Source organism: Stenella coeruleoalba (genome assembly GCF_951394435.1).
Source record: "Stenella coeruleoalba genome assembly, chromosome: 5".
Taxonomy (NCBI): Eukaryota; Metazoa; Chordata; class Mammalia; order Artiodactyla; family Delphinidae; genus Stenella; species Stenella coeruleoalba.
Window position 1 is genome coordinate 50,071,780 of NC_137150.1, and position 23,426 is coordinate 50,095,205.

The 23,426-nt window shown below is 41.8% G+C and overlaps 1 protein-coding gene across 5 annotated transcripts in view; it reads right to left on the minus strand.

The window, feature by feature from the left end:
• Positions 1-375: 375 nt before the first annotated feature.
• PLD1 (phospholipase D1) overlaps positions 376-23,426 on the minus strand; it is a gene marked incomplete at its 5' end in the record, with an annotated part of 202,545 nt that continues 179,494 nt past the window's right edge. For all 5 annotated transcript variants that reach the window (XM_079923385.1, XM_079923388.1, XM_079923387.1 and 2 more), the window contains 3 exons: positions 376-5,707; positions 7,321-7,438; positions 15,911-16,064. In XM_079923385.1, coding sequence (XP_079779511.1) covers positions 5,483-5,707; positions 7,321-7,438; positions 15,911-16,064 — 497 coding nt within the window. In that variant the 3' untranslated portion in view covers positions 376-5,482. The remainder of the gene's footprint in view (positions 5,708-7,320; positions 7,439-15,910; positions 16,065-23,426) is intronic.

Genomic DNA, 23,426 nt, shown 5'->3' on the forward strand with positions numbered 1-23,426 from the left:
AAGCTTCAGAGATGCCTAGTTGAGATAAAGGCTCAGGGTGTCCTTGTTGAAAAAGCCAGTGGGGTACAAAAATAGGCAAAACTAATCTGTTTCAAGACCTGGGGAAAGTGATTGCCTTTCAGGGAATAGGTAGTGACTGGTGGAGGAGGGGGCAAAAGGGGACTTCTGTCTCTTTCTCTCTCTGGGTGCCGCTGAGATGTGTGCATGAAGTTTGTGAGAAGACTGGGGGCAGCAGGGGACGCTGGGGCTCTGACATCTGCTCCAAAGGCACAGGTTACTGTCTCGAGCTCAGACCTACAGTGCGCTGGCTGTAAAAACCCCATGCGCAGAATGAGGAATCTCCTTTCCAAGTAGACGGACACGGCCAATTGCACACTTTTAATTGTTTAATTAATGAATATTTACATTAAAAAAAGCAGTTAAGGGACTTGGCATCAAAAGCATTGACTGTGAGGCAGAGAATGGATACACGTATCATTTCCAAGGCTTCCCAGAAGGAAAATCCGGGGAGACTGAGTTTCTTGAGTTCACAATTGTCATTCTGAATACAAATCGTTAGGCCTATCTGTCCTCATTTAACACTTTAGTTACAAACATTATCAACCACGCTTCCATATGAGTGCTCAGCTGGGAGAAGATTGCTTTAGTTAACAAAAACTCTTTCAGAACAAAAAAACATGTGATTTTTCATTCTTGAAAGGACTTGACCTTGTTAGAATAAATCTATTGTAGAATGCTGGGCTCTGGGATAGGGAGAGTTGAAAACCTTGCTTATGGAAGAGATTAGAACTCACCCAAATCTGTTTGGTTGAGGCACCGTAATTGGACGTTCTTTGCTCTCTCTAGAGGAAGGATCAGTAAACGTTTCTTAAGGACGGCAAGTGTTCTCAGATTTGCAGCTCATTTGGTCATGAGGCATGTAAACAAATGGACATGGCTACATTCAAATAAAACTTTATTTACAAAAACAGGAGGCCCAGCCTTAGTTTGCCAAAGCCTGCCATAAGGGTGAGGCTAGGGCCTGAGCTCTGTCCAGAATATCTGAATATTCTGAAGGGATGGATGTTCACCAGCAAGTATCTGGTTTTTGCATCAGAGACATGTGCTCCAACTGCAATACTTTGGTATGAATTTTTAGAATGGCTGAGGAGAATATCAGTACCTTTGACTCAGACAATTTTATGGGAAGAATCCAAGTGGAATATACATTAGGAGAGCATGATGTTACATTTCCTAGTGCTGAGCAGAGCTAGTGCAACATTCACTTAAGTGCATTTATCTAGAATAAAGCAAACAACTAGAGCTGCTAGGGAATAGGAAAGAGTAATTAAGTCTGCCTTTTGGTTGGATTGCAATCCCAGTCTCTGATTTTAAAACTTAAAAGTTTAAAATGAATAGTGTGACAAATTTCCATTTATCTTACTTTGATTACTTTTTAAGTTAAAATTTAATACTGGTATAAAGGAAAAAAGAAAATAACCTATAATATATTAAGCCAAAGAATTTTTGTTTCCTTTAATGAATCCTTCCACTCTGCAGTCAAAGCCAATAATATATCACATGTGAATTAAATGCCACTAGGAATCATATTGTGGCATCTGCCTCCCCCTAAACATAATGTGAATCCATCGATTCTTCACCTGCAACTTTTGGATAGAGGGCGATGAATTCCTTTTCCAGGGAATTTCTAGATTCAAGAATTTCTCAAGGCCTATGCCTGGTAAAACCCATTTTAAACCTCCAAGTTGCCAGTAGTAATTGACTTCAGAGGATCTTCTAAGGAAATAAAATTGTATTCCTAAGCACACCGAAAATCCTTTAGCGTTTGCTCACTTTTCATACATGGGAGAATTGAGAGGGATGAGAAGACATGAAGGGCCCTCTTTAGCCCCTCTCCAGAGGGTGACCGGCATCTGAAAATGCTCAAGTGCCACATCAGATCAGAGATGCTAAAAAGAACCACCACCTCTGTTAAAAAATGATATTTTGTCAATCACTTAAAAGTGTGAGTTAAACTGAAGATTTATTTTAGATGCCTAATGTTGTTTTTTCCCAGAACTTTTCCTTGTCCTCTAAAATGGTTTCCATAATACGGAAGGGCTCTGGTTGGGGAAAGAGGCTGAAGGAATAAGGAATGAGGAGGGGCAGAAAGACGTGCAGGATCTCCAGGATGTATATAAAATCTGTTCTGCCTGTCGTCTTATATCTGCAAAAAGACTTCCTGGCTTACTGTCTTCATCTGGAAGACTGTTAATTCACGATATGTTACAATTTCCCAAGTTATTACATAAGAGATTAACTGCTTCTGGTTTTGACTACCTAGAGACAAAATCTTCTTCCAAACATGCTATTAAAATATAACCAATGTTTTGTTTTACAATATGTCACTCAGTTATCTAATGACCAGCTCTCTGTGATGCATGACAGCTGAGAATGAAGGCCATCCCACTGAAGGGTGAGTCCCTGAGTGGACACTTGCTCCAGAGCAAATGCCTGAACCCGACCTGCTGTGTTTAGTATCCTCCAACCACTAAGCTTGGCCAATCTGAATAGCTTTAAAAGGCCATGACCACTTTCTACCTTTCACTTCTTATAATCATAGAATTTTTCCTTCTAGAAAGCAAAAATTATTACAGAGATTATCAGAGTGTCAGGTACAGCACTTATAGGCATTTCAAAAGATTATAGTCAATTTAAAATGCTGAACAGATTCAAAATAGCTTTTCAAGACTGAATCTCTTGCATTTTAATGTTTATATCAGACATTGCGATGTTAAAGATAAATTATCTGAACTTCTATTAGGTAGTAATGGTGTCAGAGAATGATGGGTAATTAGGCCATATGGTATATCCTGTGTCCACAGCCCATGCAATTTTTGCAGAATGCTGCACTATGTAAACTGCTACTGCAAAGCAGGCAATTATGGCACTGTATTTTCCATAAAATCCACCCAAATAAATCTTGCAGCCCCTCTCTTTGCAGATGAGCATCTTGCCTTTAAGAGAATGCAGTAGAAAAGAAACTTGCTAACAGTTTCTTTAGCAACAGCAGGAAGATTTCTTGTCTGAGACTCCGTAAGTTTTTCATTTCATTAGCTGTCTCCTCCACCTCCTTTAGTCATCCGACAAACACGTACTGAGCACCTCCTATGAGCCAGGCACCGTTTCAGGCTTGGGGGATACACTAAGAACAAAACACAGGAAAGTCCCTGCCCCATGGAGCTTACATTCTAGTAGGGGGAGACAGACAAGCACATAAATACGTAATATCACAGGGTTCAAAATAGCTTAGAGACATCCTGTCTGAAATCTACTGCATCTCCTCCTTTTGGGGCTGTGATGAGTGAAAGGAGAGGCCAGTAATGGACCAACGACGTCACTGGTCCTAATGGGTAAACTTCAGTGAGTCCTTCAATTAACCTGGGTCTCAGTTTCCTCAGCTATAAAATGGGCAGAGGTTGGATTAAGTGACTTTTTTTTTAAGAGAAAGGGCCCTTTCAAGAGCCAGTTTGTTGACTGTTCTACATTTTTTAAAAATTTAAAAAGAAAACATGAGAATTCCTTAGGTATTCCACATACACTCAACACTTTAAATGCCCATCTAAACTTCATAAATAGCAAATGTCTTATTTACAACTGCTATAGAATGAAGTCATTTTACTGTCTTCAGCCACCATAAAAGCATATTCATTTCCATTGTTGGTTACATGGTTCCACCTCATTTGTAAAACCCTCCTGGGTATGACACTGTCTCTCTCCTACTAACCTAGTTCACAGACTTCGTGCTCCTGTTTAACCTTTTCCACTGGACTATCAGTTCTAGGAAAATAGGGATTGGGTCCTTACTCCTTTGGATGAGGGTCTGTCCAGGTAATCCATAGAGGTGTAATCATTGCACCTACACCATGTTTTATGGCCTCAGGCCCATTGGGAACCCACATTAGTTCTTTAGGTTGTAAGAATAGTTCTGCTTAATAAAATTAGAGCTATGGTGGGGGCCTCCCTGGTGGCACAGTGGTTGAGAGTCCGCCTGCCGATGCAGGGGACACAGGTTCGCGCCCCGGTCCGGGAAGATCCCACAGGCCGTGGAGCGGCTGGGCCCGTGAGCCATGGCCGCTGAGCCTGCGCGTCCGGAGCCTGTGCTCCGCAACGGGAGAGGCCACAACAGTGAGAGGCCCGTGTACAGCAAAAAAAAAAAAAAAAAAAAAATTGAGCTATGGGGTACCAAAGGGTATGTACAACTAACATCCAAAAAGGAGAAATGGGTTTCCAGAACAATTCACAGACTAGGATAATGTGAATTAAAAAATAATCCTAACCTCTTTGGAACCCTGGTGGAATGTTAATGTATATTTAATAACGCAAGTGAAGTTGTATGCATTTTGCAAACAGTTTTTCTTAAAGAAGGTAACATAGCTGGCGAGCTGAATGTCAAATAAGGCTCATATTCATTAACTTGGCGTGAGTTATGAAGCCCCTGATTCTCTTGAAAGACAAGCTGTATTCACTGGTTTGACTTTGAAATGCAGAAACTCAAATTTCAATCAATCCAGCAGCTAAGGATGACAGGAAATTTTACAGGACTATAAGAAATCTTCTTTTCTTATCTGGATCAGATTCCCACCAAAACGTTGAAGATTGCTGAAGGCTGCATGCTGTGTCTTTGAGTTTTATCGGGTTGCTGTGTAATCAAATATCCTACACGTTTTCAAATCTGATAGGGTGGGCCCTATCAAAAGGACACATCTTATCAATGCCTTTGGATGCAAAGTGAAATCTCTGCCTTAATAACCGAATTTAATTCCTTCCTGTTGATCTGTGGTGTCAACATACATGCTGTCAGTGTTGTCAGAAGTGCCTAACATGGGCTGCTGTGTAGACTAAGGTCTGTCCTGTCCTTTCAGTCACTGGAAAGGAATAAGGACCACATCCTTGGTTGGGTGCACACGACTACTCCGGGGCCAGAAGGGCAGGGGCAGGAGCAACCCATGTAACCTTAAATAACCTTGAAGCAGCATCACAACATCTTCTAGCAATAGACAATACCTCAAACAGAGCCTGTATGGACTATGAGAGGAAGGCAGGTCCAGCAGACATCAATTGCATGAGTAAGGGTCAGAAAAAAATAAGGAGGTTCAGACAACTTTTGGCAAAGTAGATCACAGTGACAGCTTGTTAGCAAAGAAAATGCAGTTTGGTATACATCATGGAATTTTAGTATGTGTTTAAGCTGTTGGGTATATGCTACCTAAGAATACAGTCCTTTTTTCACAGGGACAGGCAGGAGGAATTATAAAGCCCTGCTGATTTTCACTGTCCTTATATCAGTATGACTACAGCCCTTCCCAGCCAACCCAAAGGGTCCAAGTGTTGGATACAAGAGTGCACTGGGTCTGGCTATGGCTGTTAGGTCTCCAGAAAGTCACTGTGTGACATGTACTCTTCAGGGTGGAATTCTTTGAGTTGCAAACAAGTATGACTCTTAAGTCCAAACCTCGGTGGGCACCATGGCTTCTTTGGTTCCAACAGAAGGCAGTAGGTTTTCTTCAGACAGGAAATAAAAGGGGAATTGTACCAAGAACCCACGGATCTTTTTCAGTTCTTCCTCAGCTCTAATGGGATCTTCCTTTGCTAAGATGGGCTTGCTTATAAAGTCTCTCAGCTGAATTAAATTGTGTACTTCATCATTGGGAAGGCACCGGAACACCTGATTAAATAGGAAACTGAGTGACAGGTTTAAAAGAAAGGATATCCCCTTTACTGAAAATACTCATTCTGATGGACAAAACCTTTGTTTTATGAAACACATATTAATTAGTTTTATGTTACGGCGCAGACCTGATTGAAGGGTTGCTTCTTTTATTTGCTACAAAGGGAGTGCTAGATTTGCTTCCATCAAAAAAAAAAAAATCAACACAGATCCTATATCTGATCTACATAAATGACTGACCTCAGGATAAAGTCAAGCTAGTGGTAAGGAGTTTCATGGGTGATACCTTACTTTTTGGATAATAATCACCCCTGAATTTCAGTGGAGGTTCTGGTCTAAAAGGAAAATTGTGTATTATATTTTCTCTAACTTTTTAATTTTGAAAAATGTTTTTATCTGTACCTGTACTTAAAGTTATCAATTGTGCATGTATATTGCTAACTGAAAATAAGTTTCACACATCATAACACTTCACACCTCAATATTTCAGCATGTATTTCTTAAGAATAAGGACATGAGCCTATATAACCACAGTACAATTCTCACACCTCAGAAAATCAATTCTATGTTATTTAAGATATGGTCCATTTTCAGATTTACCCGATTATTCCCAAAATGTCTTCTATAGCTGTTATTCCTCCCAATCCAGGATCCAAGCTAGGCTGTGCCCTGCATTTTAAAAATTACATTTGAAAAGACTCCATGCACACAACCTATTTGATCATGGCCTTGAGGCCTCAGTATGAAATAAGGCTATGTAGATAGTTGTCATGTTTCATTAGAAATGATGAATTTTCTGTGCTGAGGTGACTCTGGAAGTCAGAAGAAGAATGCACTCTCACCCAGTTTATGATAGATGGTCAGTGGAACTCAGCTTGAATATCTTCTATGATGGAATGCTGGCTACTTCATGATGTAACCTGTTTCAGTGTCAGGTGACTCAACTCTTGTACACTCTTTATCATCATCAATGGACGGAACTTACCAGAAGATGCATTTAGCCTCCCTAACAAACGAAGTTGGTTTTAAAACACCTTTCCAAAATTAGAGCTGTCCAAATGAGGAAGTTTCTCATTATTAATAAGCTTCATCATTAGCATGGACACCATTTACTATATGTACTATGTGCTAAATACATTTAATAGACTGTTCTTTATCCTCACGACCACCTAGTGAATGTTCCTCCCAATTTATAGGAGAGGAAAGAAAGGAAGGCTCAGAACATCAAATTACTACACTCATAGTTATATCACCAGCAACTGTGTGAGCTGGGCTGAACCCAAGTCTGACTCATTTTTTGATCCCATCTGCCTCTTTTCTCTTTGTCACTAGACATGTATAAAGGCTGGGTAACCACGTGCTAAGGATGCTTATGATGGGATTCTGGAATCTGAGACCAGAATGCCACTAAAGTCTCTTCTAAACAATAATCCATGGCTCTTTTTGACTCTGTTTTTTTAACGTCTACCAAGAAGTATTTTATTACACCTTGGAGGTGTATTGGTTTTTTACACTCATTAAGAATACTCTGTGCCAATAATATGCAGAAATAATTATGTGCTTTTGTGACATGATTCAATTAAAAAAGGAGCAGGATATGTGAACCTCACCTTATCATAAATTGTAGCATTTCGAGCTGCCGTTGAAACCCACACCTCCTTGAAGAATTTGTCACTCACTGGATCCTGAATGTCTTCACTAGGGCCAGAAAGATAGCCAAGGACAACCCTGAAATACAAATGTCCTCCAAAATGAGTAAATGAAACAAAGCAGTTTGCTGCAGGCACTGTTTCTAATGGTACAGCAGTTCAGACACTCAACCACAGAAGTCCTCTTTTTTTTAAGGAAATCAAAGGAAGCCATTAAGACTAAGTGTGTGTCTGTGTGTCTATATATAAAAAAGCCCAGTTGCAAAACAAAACAAAACAAAACAGAAAAGTCTAAGTTGTTATGATGTTTGAGACAGAGAAACACCTTCATTTTGCTCTAAGAGAGTTCTTGTAATTTGGCCTAAGAGGGCGAGAACCTTGGAAGATAGGATTAGTATTCAAAGCATGTGCCTTTCATCGTGCTGAGCCTTTCCAAAAACGATCTCAGTAAATCCTCAACAGCCTTATGAAGAAGCAGCTATTAAAAAAAAAAAAAAAAAGTAAAAGAATAGTAAAAACAAAAGAAGCAAGTATTATTATTTTCCTTTAATTGAAAAGGGAACAAAGGGGACATCCCTGGTGGCACAGTGGTTAAGACTCTGAGCTTCCAATGCAGGGGGCCCAGGTTCGATCCCTGGTCTGGGAACTAGATCCCATATGCATGCTGCAACTAAGAGTCCACATGCCACAACTAAGGAGCCCACGAGCTGCAACTAAGGAGCCCACCTGCTGAAACAAGACCCAGTGCAACCAAATAAATAAATAAATAAATAGATCAACAGGTTAAAAAAAAAAGAAAAGGGAACTAAGGCACAGAGAGGTCAAGTAACTCTTTCAAGGTCATACAGCTAGCAAACTGTATATCTGGGACTCCAACCAGGACCACCTGACTCCCAAACCTGTCCTCTTAACCAAGACTTGACTTTCCTTCCTCCCTCCCCACGCCTTCCTTCCTTCCTCCCGTCCTCCCTTCCTTCCTCCCTTCCTCCCTTCCCTCCTCCCTCCCTCCCTTCCTTCCTTCCTTCCTTCCTTCTTCCCTCCCTTGGGCCAAGAACTATGCTGAACTCTAGGGTACAGAAATGAATATGAAAGACACGGAGCCTCTCTGGGTGCAGTTATACTTGGTGGGTGAGATCAACAATGAATAAAGAATCACCCTCAAAAGGAATTAATTAAAATGTGGTAAATACCAGGTGTGCTTTAAGAGTGTGAGATGGGAGTAGTCGGGGAGGCTTTTCCCTCCCCTACCTGTTTGCCTAACCTTACCTACCATCTTTCAGGATTCAGTACAAGGTTGCCTCTATAAACGTTTTTATGGCTCCCTTTCTCCCTTCTCCCATTTCTCCCCGTCAGTCCTGAGAGATCTGAACTTTCTTCCTTTGTCGCCCTCACTGTGCTTCATCTGTGCTTTGTTTTTATCAGAGCACCTGCAATACTTCATGCACTTTTTGCTTTTAATAGGCCCATCTCCCACTTCTAGCATGTAAATTCTTTAAGAGAACATGACCTGGCTATTCTCACATCCCCAGAGTACCTGGCATAAAAGAAGCCATACAGTAGATTGTTTGAATTGATCAAATATAAACAGAGGACTAGAAATAAGAAGAAATTCTCAAGCAAAGCAAGACAAGTTTTAGAGGTCGTATGTGAAAATTATAAAAGCGCGGGTACCTACATAAAGCCTGAATGTTAAAAAGCGCTTCCATCTTAATGCTGGGAGATAGATGGTACAGGATTCCCATTTTGCAAACGGGAAACAAAAGGTTGGAGGCATTCTATTAATAGAGCTAGAATTGAAACTGAGTCCAAAGCTCTTTGCTCACATGCCTGGTAGGTTCAAGGAATACCAAAAAGGCTTGTGCTACATTGGAAATAAAAGTGGGAGACTTCCCTGGTGGCGCAGTGGTTAAGAATCCGCCTGCCAATGCAGGGGACACGGGTTCTATCCCTGGTCTGCAAAGATCCTACATGCCGCGGAACTAAGCCCGTGAGCCACAAGTACTGAGGCTGCTCTCTAGAGCCCGTGAGCCACAACTACTGAGCCCACGTGCCGCAACTACTGAAGCCCGCATGCCTAGAGCCCTCGCTCCGCAACAAGAGAAGCCACTGCAATGAGAAGCCTGTGCACCGCAAGGAAGAGCAGCCCCCGCTCTTTGCAACTAGAGAAAGCCCGCGCGCAGAAGCCAAGACCCAACGCAGCCAAAAATAACTAAATTTATTTAAAGAAAGAAAGAAAGAAAAGTGGGGAAATGGGTCTCAGAAGGACTTTGGCTTTTACATTGCATGAAATTGGGACATACTGCTGACACTGGAGCAAGGAGTGACAGGATCTGACTTAAATATTAACAAACGGCTGCTGGATTGAGAATAGACCGTGCAGGGCAAGGATTGAAACAGAGAGGTCAGTCAGGAGTCACTGCAGCGATCTCGGTGGGAGATGACGGTGGCTCGGGTGGTGGAGAGGAAGGTGGAGAGATCAGATTTCACTGATCCAGTGGACACAGAGTGTGAGAAAAAGTGAGGCATCAGGATGACTAAAAGGGCTTTGCCTTCAGCAAACAGAAGACTGTAGTTGCCATTAGCTGAGATGGGGAATTCTGTGGGTAGAGCCAGTTAGTAGGAGAAGACCAGGAATTCAGTTTTGAACCTGTTGGGACATCTAGTAAATATACAAGTGGTGATGCTAAGTAGGCAGCTGGATAAAAGAATCTGGAGTTTGGGAGAGAAGGTCTGGCTGGAGATACACACTTGAGAACTGTCCACATATGTATACTCATAAAGCCATGTGACTTCAACTGACTTTACCAAAGTAGTGAGTGTAGAGAGAGAAGAGGACCGGTGCACCTCAACAGTAGGGGAGAGAAGGAGCAGCCAGTGAGGCTGCAGAGAAGCCAGAGGATGGGTATCCTGGAGCCACACGGAGTCAAGTTCAGATGAGAATGGACCATTGGATTTAACAGGGTGGAGGTCATCATATTGTTACCCTCTTTGTATTTAAATGTGTAGATTTACATCACCATTTTTAATGGTTGCAGAATTTCCCATTATGTGAAATTTTATTTAACCAGCTATTTTATTATGACCTTTTGGGTTGTTTCCAGTTTTCCATTATTATAAACAATGCTATAATGAACATAATTTATTCATCATATATAACACTTTGTGAATTTCTATGATTATTTCACTAGGAGAAATTTAAGAATTAAAATCCTGGATCAAACAATTTGCAAAGGGCTTCCCTGGTGGTGCAGTGGTTGAGAGTCCGCCTGCCGATGCAGGGGACACGGGTTTGTGCCCCGGTCCGGGAAGGTCCCACATGCTGCGGAGCGGCTGGGCCCGTGAGCCATGGCCGCTGAGCCTGCGCGTCCGAAGCCTGTGCTGTGCAACGGGAGAGGCCACAGCAGTGAGAGGCCCGCATACCGCAAAAAAAAAAAAAAAAACAATTTGCAAAATCTACTTCAAGAAAGGCTGTTCCAACACACATGGTATTAACCATGTGTGTTCTCCCCAGTCAACTCCAATATTATCAACTCCTGAAAAGGCTCAGCCAGGTTTATAGGGATAAAAGGGCATCACATTTTAGTTTTAGTCTTCACTTTTTCTACTATATAAAAATTTTCTAAAATAAATGGATCTGGCATCTGGGCTCACTAGGATTCCTAGAGTTTTATAACCTCAAAATTCTATTTCCACTTCAAATAATGTCTCCCTCAGACTATATGGGAATAACTTTCAAAAAGGTTCTAAAGGATGATGTTTGCACCTAGATGCTGCCGCTCCTTAAGAACCAAAGCAAAATTCAACCATGCCAAATTTGAAGGACAGTGCAGGTTATAACAATAAGTCAATTATAGTAATGCCTTTGATTTGGGTGGCGTCTAACCAACTGAAAACAGAGCTGAAAGAATATTTCTATGACTTTGCTTTTAAATGAGAACAGGAGGTGAGGCAATGTGTCTATCAAGTTATCAGTTAAGAGCCTGTGTAGAGAAAAAAGTATTTAAATAAGTCTATAACAGACAATGTTCAGTAATAAATTATTTTCCCTGTCAGGTTTTTTTTTTTTTTTTTTTTTTTGCGGTATGCGGACCTCTCACTGTTGTGGCCTCTCCCGTTGCGGAGCACAGGCTCTGGACGCGCAGGCTCAACGGCCATGGCTCACGGGCCCAGCCGCTCCGCGGCATGTGGGATCTTCCCGGACCGGGGCACGAACCCGTGTCCCCTGCATCGGCAGGCGGACTCTCAACCACTGCGCCACCAGGGAAGCCCCCCTGTCAGCTTTTTAATGATAAAAATTTATACAGTAAAAATAATATGAAGTACTCTGGATGTTCTTTAGAGGAGTAAGGTTTCAGAGAAAACAAATTTGATTTTATGTTGACATGAATAATGTCAATTATTTAATGTTTAATTGTTTATGCATCAGTGGGACAGTAGGAAAACTGCAGAAAATTGTTTCTGTTCTTTCCATTCCTCATGTTATCACTGTAAATGATTCTGAGCTCTACTTGTGTGGATAATGGTTTCTGTTGAGTGATGGTTACATCTGTAAAATTTGGATAATTTTCTAGGACTTAATGAACTGTTTGGCATGCAGTTGTGACATTTAGTGCAGTACCCTGATGGTTGATTCTATTTAGAATTGATTTCACATCGAAATGTGCCTCTCTATTTCTATTCAAAAATACCCCAGATGGAAAATGGATTGAAGTTGCATTTTTTTAAGGGAGAAAGTGGCTCTGCTCTAGGTCACATTTATCTTTGAGAATATTTCCTAATAAAAAGAGCTAGAATCAACACAAGGTTTTCATGGTGCTTTTTAATTTATTATCTGTGTCTGCCATTGTGGCAAAGTGAAAATGCTTGTTCAAGAACTGCCTCTTCAAGACAGTTTGAAAGCTGCCAGGAAAAATAAAGCATCTAGGAATAAACTTAGCATGAAATGCATAGGATCAGCATAAAACCAAAAGAACAGCAACAAAAAACTTCAATGATCACTGAAGAACAACTTCTGCTTCCAATAATGAAAACCCTAGAGCTTTACTGAAGAACAAAAAAATGTGAATCAATTGAAGTCCATACCTTGTTCCTCAATAGGATGGCTCAATATTATAAAGACATCAACTCTTTTTTATATTAATCTATAAATATACTGTAGTCCTGATCAAAAAACTAGTGAGAGAACTTGAAAAAACAATTTTAAAGTTCGTGTGGAAGAATGAATAAGAGTAGCCAAGATTATTCCGGAAAAAAATACTAATTTGGGGAAGTGGTATGGTAGGAAGTAGTATTAAAGTGCACACCTACAATAATTAAACTGGTATCATAATGGCATGCAAGGCAACAGACTTTCAATAGGAAGTAGCAGAGAGTACAGACAGGTCAGGATATGTGGCAATTTGGTGCACCATCAAGAGGCACTGCAGGTTAGAGAGGCAATGAGTACTGCAGTCATGCAGTTCTGGATCAGTTGGTTTGCCTGGGAAAAAGAGTTAGAGTCCCTACCTCATTTCTTACATTAAAATAAATTGCAGGTGTTGGCTTCCCTGGTGGCGCAGTGGTTAAGAATCCGCCTGCCAATGTAGGGCACATGGGTTCGAGCCCTGGTCCGAGAAGATCCCACATACCATGGAGCCCGTGAGCCACAACTACTGAGCCTGTGCTCTAGAGCCCGCAAGCCACAACTACTGAAGCCCACGTGCCACAACTACTGAAGCCCACATGCCTAGAGCCCATGCTCTGCAACAAGAGAAGCCACCGCAATGAGAAGCCCACGCACTGCAACGAAGAGTGGCCCCGCTCGCCCAACTAGAGATAGCCCGCACGCAGCAACGAAGACCCAGCACAGCCTAAATAGATAAATTTATTAAAAAATTAAAATAAATTGCAGATGTTAAATGTAAAAGTAATATCAAATGAGCACTAGAAGAAAATATAAGTAAATATTTTATCTTGGGGAAGCTATTCTAAGCATATTTTTTAAAAGGGGGGAAAAGAAAAAAACTGATAGATTTGATTAATAAGAACTGATCGTTCGGGCTTCCCTGGTGGCACAGTGGTTGAGAGTCCGCCTGCCGATGCAGGGGACACGGGTTTGTGCCCCGGTCCGGGAAGATCCCACATGCCGCGGAGCGGCTGGGCCCGTGAGCCATGGCCGCTGAGCCTGCGCGTCCAGAGCCTGTACTCCACAACGGGAGAGGCCACGACAGTGAGAGGCCTGCGTACCGCAAAAAAAAAACAAAAACGAATTGATGGTTCCCCCAAATACTCTAAATATGATTAAAAGGCAATTGGCAAATCAGCTTTGCAACAAATGGGAGAAAGAAATTAGGCTCTTATGTACTTAAATTACTGATAAATCATTAAAAGAAAGTGAAACATTGCAACAAAATGGGCAAAGGACGTGAATAGTCTAGACAGTTTGCAAAAGAACAATTACAAATGGCTAATGGATACATTTTTAAACCCTCAAATTTCAAATTAAGATAATGAAATTCCATTTGAAACCCAACAAATCGGCAAAGATAATAATAGAACTCAGAGGGCAAAGGAAATTGCACACTTCCTTTGGTTAGAAATCCTATAGTTAGGATTTAGTTAAGGAAACAACTAAGAAGGTAAGCAAGATACTATCTACAACCATACCCACTTTTTTATATCAGCGAAAAATCTGCCCATCAATGAGGTTTTGGTTAAAGGAATTATGGCGGGCTCAAACAATGTAATACAATGCAGCCATTAAATGTTATAGAAGAACGCAATGACATGGAAAAGTGTGTGTAACATTATTTAAGTAATAAAGGACTTTGTAGAACTGCAAGATCCTAATTATGTTTAAAAAAAGAAATACAGTAGTGAATATTTATATATAGATAAAAAGTGGAATGATATACATCAAATGTTAAAATTGCTAGCACTGGGTGATGGGATTACAGATCAATTTAATTTCCTTATTGCTTTTCTGTTTGCCAAATTTTCTACAATGAAAAATATGTTGTAATCAGAACCCTCTCCCTCTATAATTATTATACATTTAGAAAGTTATAAAGGAGGCTACGCCTTTAAAGAGAATACTTAAGTTCTCATGGAACTGAAAAGGTGTGACATTTATTTCTAGCTTACAGGAGGAAATATTTATTTCCTTATATGAGCTGCAGTAGGCAATCAATGGGTTGATTAACAGTGGGTTGCTAATCTTAAACTCTCCCCTGCTAAACAAAACAAATTAACATTAGAAGTCAATTAAAATATCAATGGTCTAAAAAAAAACAAAAACAAAAACCTTACTGACAAAACAATTAGTAACAAAGGCGACAAATACAGCAATAAAAACTGTGAGAAGGTCTGACAGTCAAATTTTGAGGGATGGATTTGCTGAGCTCCTGGGGCAGAGGGAGCCTAAGGAACGTCTCTGGAACTGAAGCTTGGTCCTCAAAAGCCAGAGTCTGGAGTGAGGTAGGAGGTAAGGGCCGCCAGCATTTGCAGGAGGGAAGTGCTGGTTTTGTGCCCATTTGCAAGTGAGCCAGTTTTCAGAAGCGACCATTAACACTGGAAGGGTTAAAACAACAGCACCACAACAGTATCTGTGCAGTGCCTTTCATCAAATAGCTTAAAATGCCACCCTTAATCGGGGACACTTGGCTCTATCTCACCATAGCGGCCACACTGAAATCCCATCCTGGCCAATATAGTTCTAGAATCTTATAATTGTGGACTTCCTGCAAAAGCCTACAGGTGGGAGAGTGGTCAGGGTGTGTTCCACAGACAGTGGGGAGCTTAGTGTGTCTTCAGTGGGCTGGGGGAGAGGGTCAGGAGATAGATAAGAAGCTATTTGAAAAAGAAAAAAAAAAAGAGAGATAAGAAGGCATTGAGGATTGGTTGAATAGCGGAGTGATAGGACCTGAGTTAGGTTCTCGAAGGATCACTCTGACAACTGAGACTGGACTACAGGGGCTGGCATGGGGCCAGTTAGAGCCCCGCCCAGGAAAGTTCTCAGTGACACTTAACTGAATGAAGCACTTATTTAGGGATACACATCCCCTGCTACTTAGCCCAATGCTCTCTCTGTTGGACCACAGGTTTGTTTAAAATTCACATCTTCCTGCAGAAGATCAGGAAGCTTCCATGTCTGGAGTCATCTTAAATCTGAGAAATGAAGTTTCCACATTTAATTTAACACCAGTAGTCACTAGCTTTCTCCTTTAGTAATTTTTATCATACCCTTACATCGCTGGAACTATTTCAATTTCTAAAAATGGACTCACTATAAAAAACTTAAATAGACACTAGATGGTTTGACCTGGTCCTAAATCAATTAATAGATTTAAAATGCTAGTTTTCTCCATTACACATAAAAATAATAAAAGCTGTTCAAACAGGAAATTTTTATGCCCCACACAGAGCCATTTTGTATACGACTGGTGTGGTTCACGCTGTTTTGGACAAAGAAGAACCTGGAGATGGCATGTGTGCTAAGGGCCAGAGGCTGGGCTGGGTTCCATTGCCCACTGCAGCGGGATTATGTGAGGGAGACCCAGCTTCCAAGACCCACCGAAAGCACTGCAGCCGAAGTCCTAGGGCGAAGTGGCCAGCTTGGTACTCTTTTCCATCCATTACTGAAGGGATCGTCTCCGTGTCCTGCACAATGACAGCCATTTCACTGTCCCGTTTTCCCAGCATGCTTCGGTCGTTTATGTTGGCAGAGCCTATAAAGAGAAACAGTGAAATTGAACAATTTTCTTATTCCGGCAGACACTCATTTGCCCTCCAGACTCAATTCTTCCTTGCTAAAAAAACCCCTAATTTTGTTCAGGTATCAAGAGATGCTGTGCTCTAGGAAGGCAGGGCGCTCCCTAACCCAAGGGTAAATCTTGATCAGTCTAAGGCCAGTCATGGTCATTTCACTGTTTTTGCCAGTGATTGGCTTAAAAATGGGCCCTTGTCATGATTCTAGTCAATGCAACATAAGGCAAATCTGCCAGGGGCTTCTGAGAAAGTTTTTCTCTTTCTTATAAATAGACAGAAGAAGAAGATGGTGTCACTGCCAGTCTTTGGATACTCTGGCTTGAAGGGTTGCATGAGGACATGATTGTGGGAGCTGCTGCAGCCACTTTGTAACCAAGGGACAAACAGACAAGTTGAACATGGCAGAGCAGAAAGAAGAAAGACTCTGGGTCTTTAAGTCACTGAGCTGGCCAACCCTAGAACCTTCTTATTTTCTGTTATGTGAAGTAATACATTTCCCTTATTGTCTCACATACTTCTAGCTGAATTTTCTATCTTGTGGCTCAAAGGATTCTAACTGATATAGTCATTAAGCACACAAAGAAACAAGAACACTTACCAGCTCAGTGCAGTAAGGTTTCATGCTTAAGAATCACACTCTGTAGACTTTAACTCATGGTCACATAATTATAAATGTCAAAACACAAAAGGACCTTCACAAGCAATATAGTCCACTCCCAAATACAGATTATCATTAGTGGCTTTGGGTTTTCATTCTCTTGCCTCACTTGTGTGGCATGCCAACAGCTTCTGTATCAACTTCCCTCCATTCTATTTTTAAATCCAAAGGAGCTGAGAATGCTGACTTTCACATGTGAAGGGCAAGTATTTGAATATTAGTTCAACCTGCACTTCCTGAGCTCCTCTGCTGTGTATTCAAAAACATTGCAACATTTTTGCATTAATCATTGTGGATCCACAGGTTTTTTTTTTTTCCGGTACGCGGGCCTCTCACTGTTGTGGCCTCTCCCGTTGCGGAGCACAGGCTCCGGACGCGCAGGCTCAGCGGCCGTGGCTCACGGGCCCAGCCACTCCGCGGCATGGGATCTTCCCAGACCGGGGTACGAACCCGTGTCCCCTGCATCGGCAGGCGGACTCTCAACCACTGCGCCACCAGGGAAGCCCCAGGATCCACACTTTTGAATCCTTGAGGTGTCCTACAAACTACAAAAGGGGCCTGACTCTTTTTTCTTCTTGGTCCTCTTGCCCTAGTCCCACACTCCACTGCTTCTGCAGACAGGGTGCAGAAGAGTTAGGTTGAACACAAGCTCGGGCTACTGTCTGTGATGGGGACCATCAGGGTGTAAGGTGTTAGCAGTGCTACCCAGAGCCCAGACGGTGGGATGTTGGACGTGAGAGGAAGCTGGCTCCTGCTGAAGAGTCTATACTGCCATTTGCTACAATATGGTCACATAGTTAATACACAACTCTATGATAACTGTGGATGGGAACGGTGTCCCATAGGGACTCTGGGTGACAGAAAGGATGGAGCACCTCACAGAAAGCTGGGAGCACCATTAGAGCGCTGTAAGGTGGGCCCCACCTTTGAAACACTTTGTTTTGTTAGCAACAAATCAACCTTTATACATACACTTACATTTTAATTACACTATAAAATTTGTAGCCATGTCTTTGGGCTTAACATGGGGTCCAGCATTAATCTGGGCAAAGTCATTTAATCTTTCTCAGCTTTAATTTGATCTTTTATAAATCGAGATAATAATACAGACCTTGTAGGGTTGTTGTAAAAATTAAGTAAGACCATGTGAAAGCACTTACTGATCTATAAACTGTCCCACAAATGCTAATTATTACTGGCATTATTATCAGATACTTGTTACCGCGAGAATATCTGCACTAGAGAACATTACCATAGGAAGGGAAGACTTGCTGGCATGTAGCGTTTGTATCAAAGAAGCCTCCTCTCTGGGTGAATCAACTGTCAGGGGCAAGAAATAAGGACTCCATAGTGCTGCTTTGGGACATCACTACCACGGGGCCCCAGCAGAGGCCACTCTCGGGCTGGGGCTGCCAAATTGGGAGGACATAGCTGCTCTTCACCGTCAGGGAGACTGGGGATGTGAGCCCCCTGGAAAGCCACACACACACACACACACACACACACACACACACACACACACACACACACACACACACACACACACACACACACACACACACACACTTTCACACCAGTCCTCTCAGACTCCTTCCCATCACCAGGGGAGGAATGCATTCCTGGCCTTCTGAGCTGGAATTCTTAGAGGGTGTGGTTCTCGTACTTCCAGGGCCCATCTGGAGTTTCCCAGAGCGCTGACTCTCAACCACACTGGATAAGTGAGTTGGCTACTACTTAATAGGAATGTGAAGAAAGGGAAGAGAAAATTTCAGGTGAATTTAATAAATGAGATACCAAAAATGAGATATTGATGGATGTAAATGTTACCCTCCCTTCTTGTTGTTAAACATTCCCATATTCTGAAAATCAAATTCAGAACAGCAGGTATAGTATTAACCCATTTCTATAGAACATACTAGGAAGAAGAGAGGGCAAGTGACCTCTAGAAAGATGCACACTGAAGGGTAAGAGTGGTGAGTACCTTCTGGCAAAGACAGGGAGACAATAAGGGGAACTTTGACCTTTTACTCTCTATGAGTCCTTAGAGTTTTAATTGTTTACAAGAAATATGCTCTGTTTTCATGTACTATGTTTTATGGTAACTGCAATCCCTTGGTTTATTAGGACATTGCCTTGATAATTTTTGGAAAATGACCTTTTCTAAGTTTGCTCTTAGGAACTTTTTAAACAGTATGTAATATAGCAAAATAGAAAACAGTATATGAAAACATAAGTCCAACTTAGGTAATAATTTTAGAAAATCACTGAACTTATCACCCAAGCTGAAAAACAGAACATTACCACATCCCAGAAGCCCTCAGCTGTCTTCCCATTAAAGACCTTCCCTTCCTAAGAGAGAATCTGTATAGAATTTTGTGTTCATCATGCTCTGATGATGTTTTCCTAAACAAAAAAAGTTTACTTTTGGCTTATTTTTAATTTGTATAAGTGGAATCATATAGAAGATAAACTTTGGAGATTTGCTTCTTTCATTCAAAATCATGTCTTTGGGATTTACCTATGCATAATTGTAATGCATTATTTTCCTTGAATGAACACCCCCAAACATTTTATTTTATTTTTATTTTTTCCTCACTCCTGGGCAGCCTAAATAGCACAGGTGGGAACCCAGGTGGAAGCATCACCCCCCCACCCCACCCCCCCTGTTTATCACCTAACCTAACACAATGATAAAGAAAAGAGGACAAGAACAAAGTACCCTATGAGGTGTGGAATGCAAGATAAGCAGTCTGGCAGAGGCTAAAAATCCCCTTTTTACATGGGCTGCTTGCAATCTTGGAATCTCAGTTACCTTCACCACCCAGTGCCTATTTCAGCCTTACTCACCTTTCAGGTCTCAGTTTAGACATCACTTCCCACCTCTCCTCTCTCCCTGTCTCCCTCTCCCTCCCTCCACCCCATTTCTCCCTCCCCCCTCCCTCTCCTTCTCTCTCTCTCTCTATGTATATATACATATGCACATAGAGAGCGAGAGAAACAGTATATTCTCATAGCGCCTCATTTGTCTGTAGCTTACCCGATTTTCCCCACTAGATGGTAAACTCCCCAAAGGGAGAAGTCATTCACTCTTGGGGTTTAAAACACAGAGGGGACGTGTTTAACACGTTTTTTATTAGTGGATGCCTTTAGACGGGGCTTGCCTCTCATGTGCCACAGTTCCTCCAGCCCCGCCCCCGACTGCATCTTTTTGTCATAAGAATGGATCATTCATTGACCTGCCTGACCCCCCAGCCCCCCACCCCCTGCATCCCAGACCAGAGTAGGCCCTCAATAAGCATTTATCAGAGGGATGATTTTTTTCTTTTCAGGTTGGGTAAAGCACAGAACAAGATGGGAGTCAGTATTTCTTTAACGACCCCTGCCCCTCACTAGCTATGGCCCTCAAGACTGGACTGTCTTTACCTGAAGGAGTCCTGATGCCAAAAGCTCAGCCTCTCTGTACACCTGTGCCAAACTGAATCGAAGAGACAGAGTTTTGGGCGAAGTAGAAAAGGATAGCTTTCCTGCTTTGTCAGGCAAAGGGGAACACAGTGGGATCCTGCCTTGAAAAACTGTGTCCCACCCAAACTTATTTTTTCATTCTACTGTTGATGGATGTTTGGGTCGTTTCCAGAGTTTTGCTATAATACACAATTATGTTCTGCATAGTTGTGTATGTTTCCTGGTGTACACATGTGGGAGTTTACCTGGGCTCTGTATGCAAGAGTGGAGTCTCTGGTGTTCCTCAGTGTCGTCAATACTTGGATTGTCCAATTTTTTTTTTTTTTTTTTTGCGGTACGTGGGCCTCTCACTGCTGTGGCCTCTCCTGCTGCGGAGCACAGGCTCCGGACGCGCAGGCTCAGCGGCCATGGCTCACGGGCCCAGCCGCTCCGCAGCATGTGGGATCCTCCCGGACCGGGGCACGAACCCCTGTCCCCTGCATCGGCAGGTGGACTCTCAACCACTGTGCCACCAGGGAAGCCCATGGATTGTCCAATTTTTAATTTTTGCCAATTGGTATTTTGAAAACCTGTTCTTTGTCTCATTATTATATTAATGAGGATGAACATGTTTCATATACTTATGGGCTTCAGGTATGTCCTCTTTGGGGACGTTCCTATACAGTTCCTTTGCCCATCTTTCTTCAGATACTGTCTTTCCTTATTGATTTAAGGAGTTCTTTATATGTTTTGAATATTAACTGTATTGCAAATACCTTTTTCAGTTTGTGGTTTATCTTTTTGTTCTATTTTTGGCATCTTTTAATGAATAAAGTTCTGAATTTTAATGCAGTTGGATTTATCTGTCATTTCCTTTGTGGTTTTGCTTTTTTAAAATGTCCTGTTTCAGAAATTGTGAATTCTTCTGTGGTAGGCAGAAAAACGGCTCCCAAAGATGACTATGTCCTAATTCCCAAAGCCTGTGAATATGTTATATTACATGGCAAAGGGGAATTAAGGCTGCAGGTGGAGGTGGAATTAAGGGTGCTAATCAGCTAGCCTTAAACATAAGGAGATTATCCCGGATTATTCAGGTGGGCCCAGGATAATCACAAGAGTCTTTAAAAGTAAAGGGGATTCAGAGAGAGATGCGGTTACAGAAGAATGGGTTAACACTTTGAGAACTTTCAGAGACATCTAACATTGCTGCCTTCAAAGATGGAAGAAGGGAGGCATGAACCAAGGAATGTGGGCAGCCCGGAGAAGCTGGAAAAGGCAGGGAAATGGATTCATCTTTAGAGCCTCCAGAAGGGAACACAGCCCTGCTGATACCCTGATTTTAGCCCAGTGAGACCCACGTTGAACTTCTAACCTATAGAATGGTTAGATAATACATTTGTGCTGATTTAAACCAGTAAGTTTGTGGTCATTTGTTACAGCAGTAATAGACAACTAACACACAAACTCTACCCTGTTCTAGCTGACTTGTTTTAAAGGAAAACTGATTCTTCAACTGAGCGTCAGTGGGCTACTCAGTACTTTCTACCCGCTTGTGTTCCCTGTGCCTCCAGTTTGGGAGTTCTCAGCTTGACTACACAGCGGCATCACCTAGGAAGCTTTCAAAAGATATTGGTGCCAAACAAAAACAAAAAGCAAACGAACCTTGATGCCTGGGTCTCAAACCAGACCAATGAGTCAGAATTTCTGGAAGTAGGAACCAGGCATTAATATTTTCCCCTAATACCACTCCATCCCTTCATCTATCAATTAATCCCTCTTCGGGGGTGGGGGGGGAATCTATTTGAAAGTAAATTGCAGACATGAATAATCTTCCCCCTAAATGATAGTTTCATTTATCTGAACTGAAACTCATCTGTGTTCAAAATTGTTCTGTGGTGACAGTGAAAACATTTTAGGGGCTGATTGACTGAGTGGAGACAGGAAGACACCTGTCAGAGTGATGGAAATATTCTGTATCTTGTTCTGGGTGGTGGTTACATGAATGTAAACATATGTGAATATTCATTAGGCTGTACACTTATGCAATTTACTATATATAATAGCTTAATTAAAAAAGGATAGTCCACCAAAAAAAAGCCACCAGGCAAACCTAAGGCAGCCAGGGTTGAGACCCACGGGACTCGCTCTTTACTGGGGTGGCCTTTCAACTACAGACTCTCAACAGCTGCTCTCGAGCCTGCCCCTTAAGCACTGATATCCATTCTCTCTCCATAGTTTCCCACATACCCACCTTCGCTGACAGTCTCTGGACCTTCTCGCACCAGTTCATCAATATCCATCCCGATGTTTCTGGTGTTTCGTGGAAAGAATACCTGCCTCCCCTGTAGCCCATGAGCTGTGTAGGGCAGTGGCACTGTGTGATCATGTTTTGTATCTCCCTATTGTGTTGTGCAATGGATTAGTGAATACTAAAAAAAATCATTTCACTTAGTCAACAGGATAGACTTAAATTCTATTTAAGGATAGCCTTGTTTTGTTTAGGAAAGCAAATAAATGTTAGTTCTGTTAAGTGCCAGTAAGATGAACTAGAAAATTGGACTTGGTCACAGATTTTGGGACCAACAGGGCCACCGGGGGTAAGAGATAATTAAAGCTACACACAAAAGAGATCCCAATGTGAGAAACCAAGTATTTCCTTGTGAGGAAAAAAAATGAGGATAAACCATTAGTCATTTTTCTTACGTCAACTATGCAATAATTCTGGCATAAGTCTGCCATGTTAGAAAATTTAATCACAGGTTACTTTAATTCCTTTTAAGCTCTCAACTACTTGCTTAACACCTGTAAAATACTGTCAACCTAACTTCTCAAGTTCCTCTTTGAGAATTTTAAACATTGTTCTCTGTCTGTGTTATGAAAACAGGCCAGATATCTGAGAGCAGCAATAACAAGCCTGCTTCTCCTAGAGTTTCCACTGAGATAAAAAGAACAAAAGTACCTGTGGATTTTCCACGGGGGAAATGTGTTCTGCCCTTGGGGAAGGAGAAAAAGAAATGCAGCCTCTGAAGACTAACAAGTGAGACCTCGTCATACTCCCAAGGCCACATCTTCAGTTTCAAGAAAGTCGGTAAGAATGACGTGCAAAATGGATCAGTTATTGCTAGCCTAAATAAACTGTAGCCTTTGAGGGGTCAGAGACCTTTCAAGAAAATAAGTCAACTAAAAAACTCTACAAATCTGTTTAACTGTTAGCTCAGATACT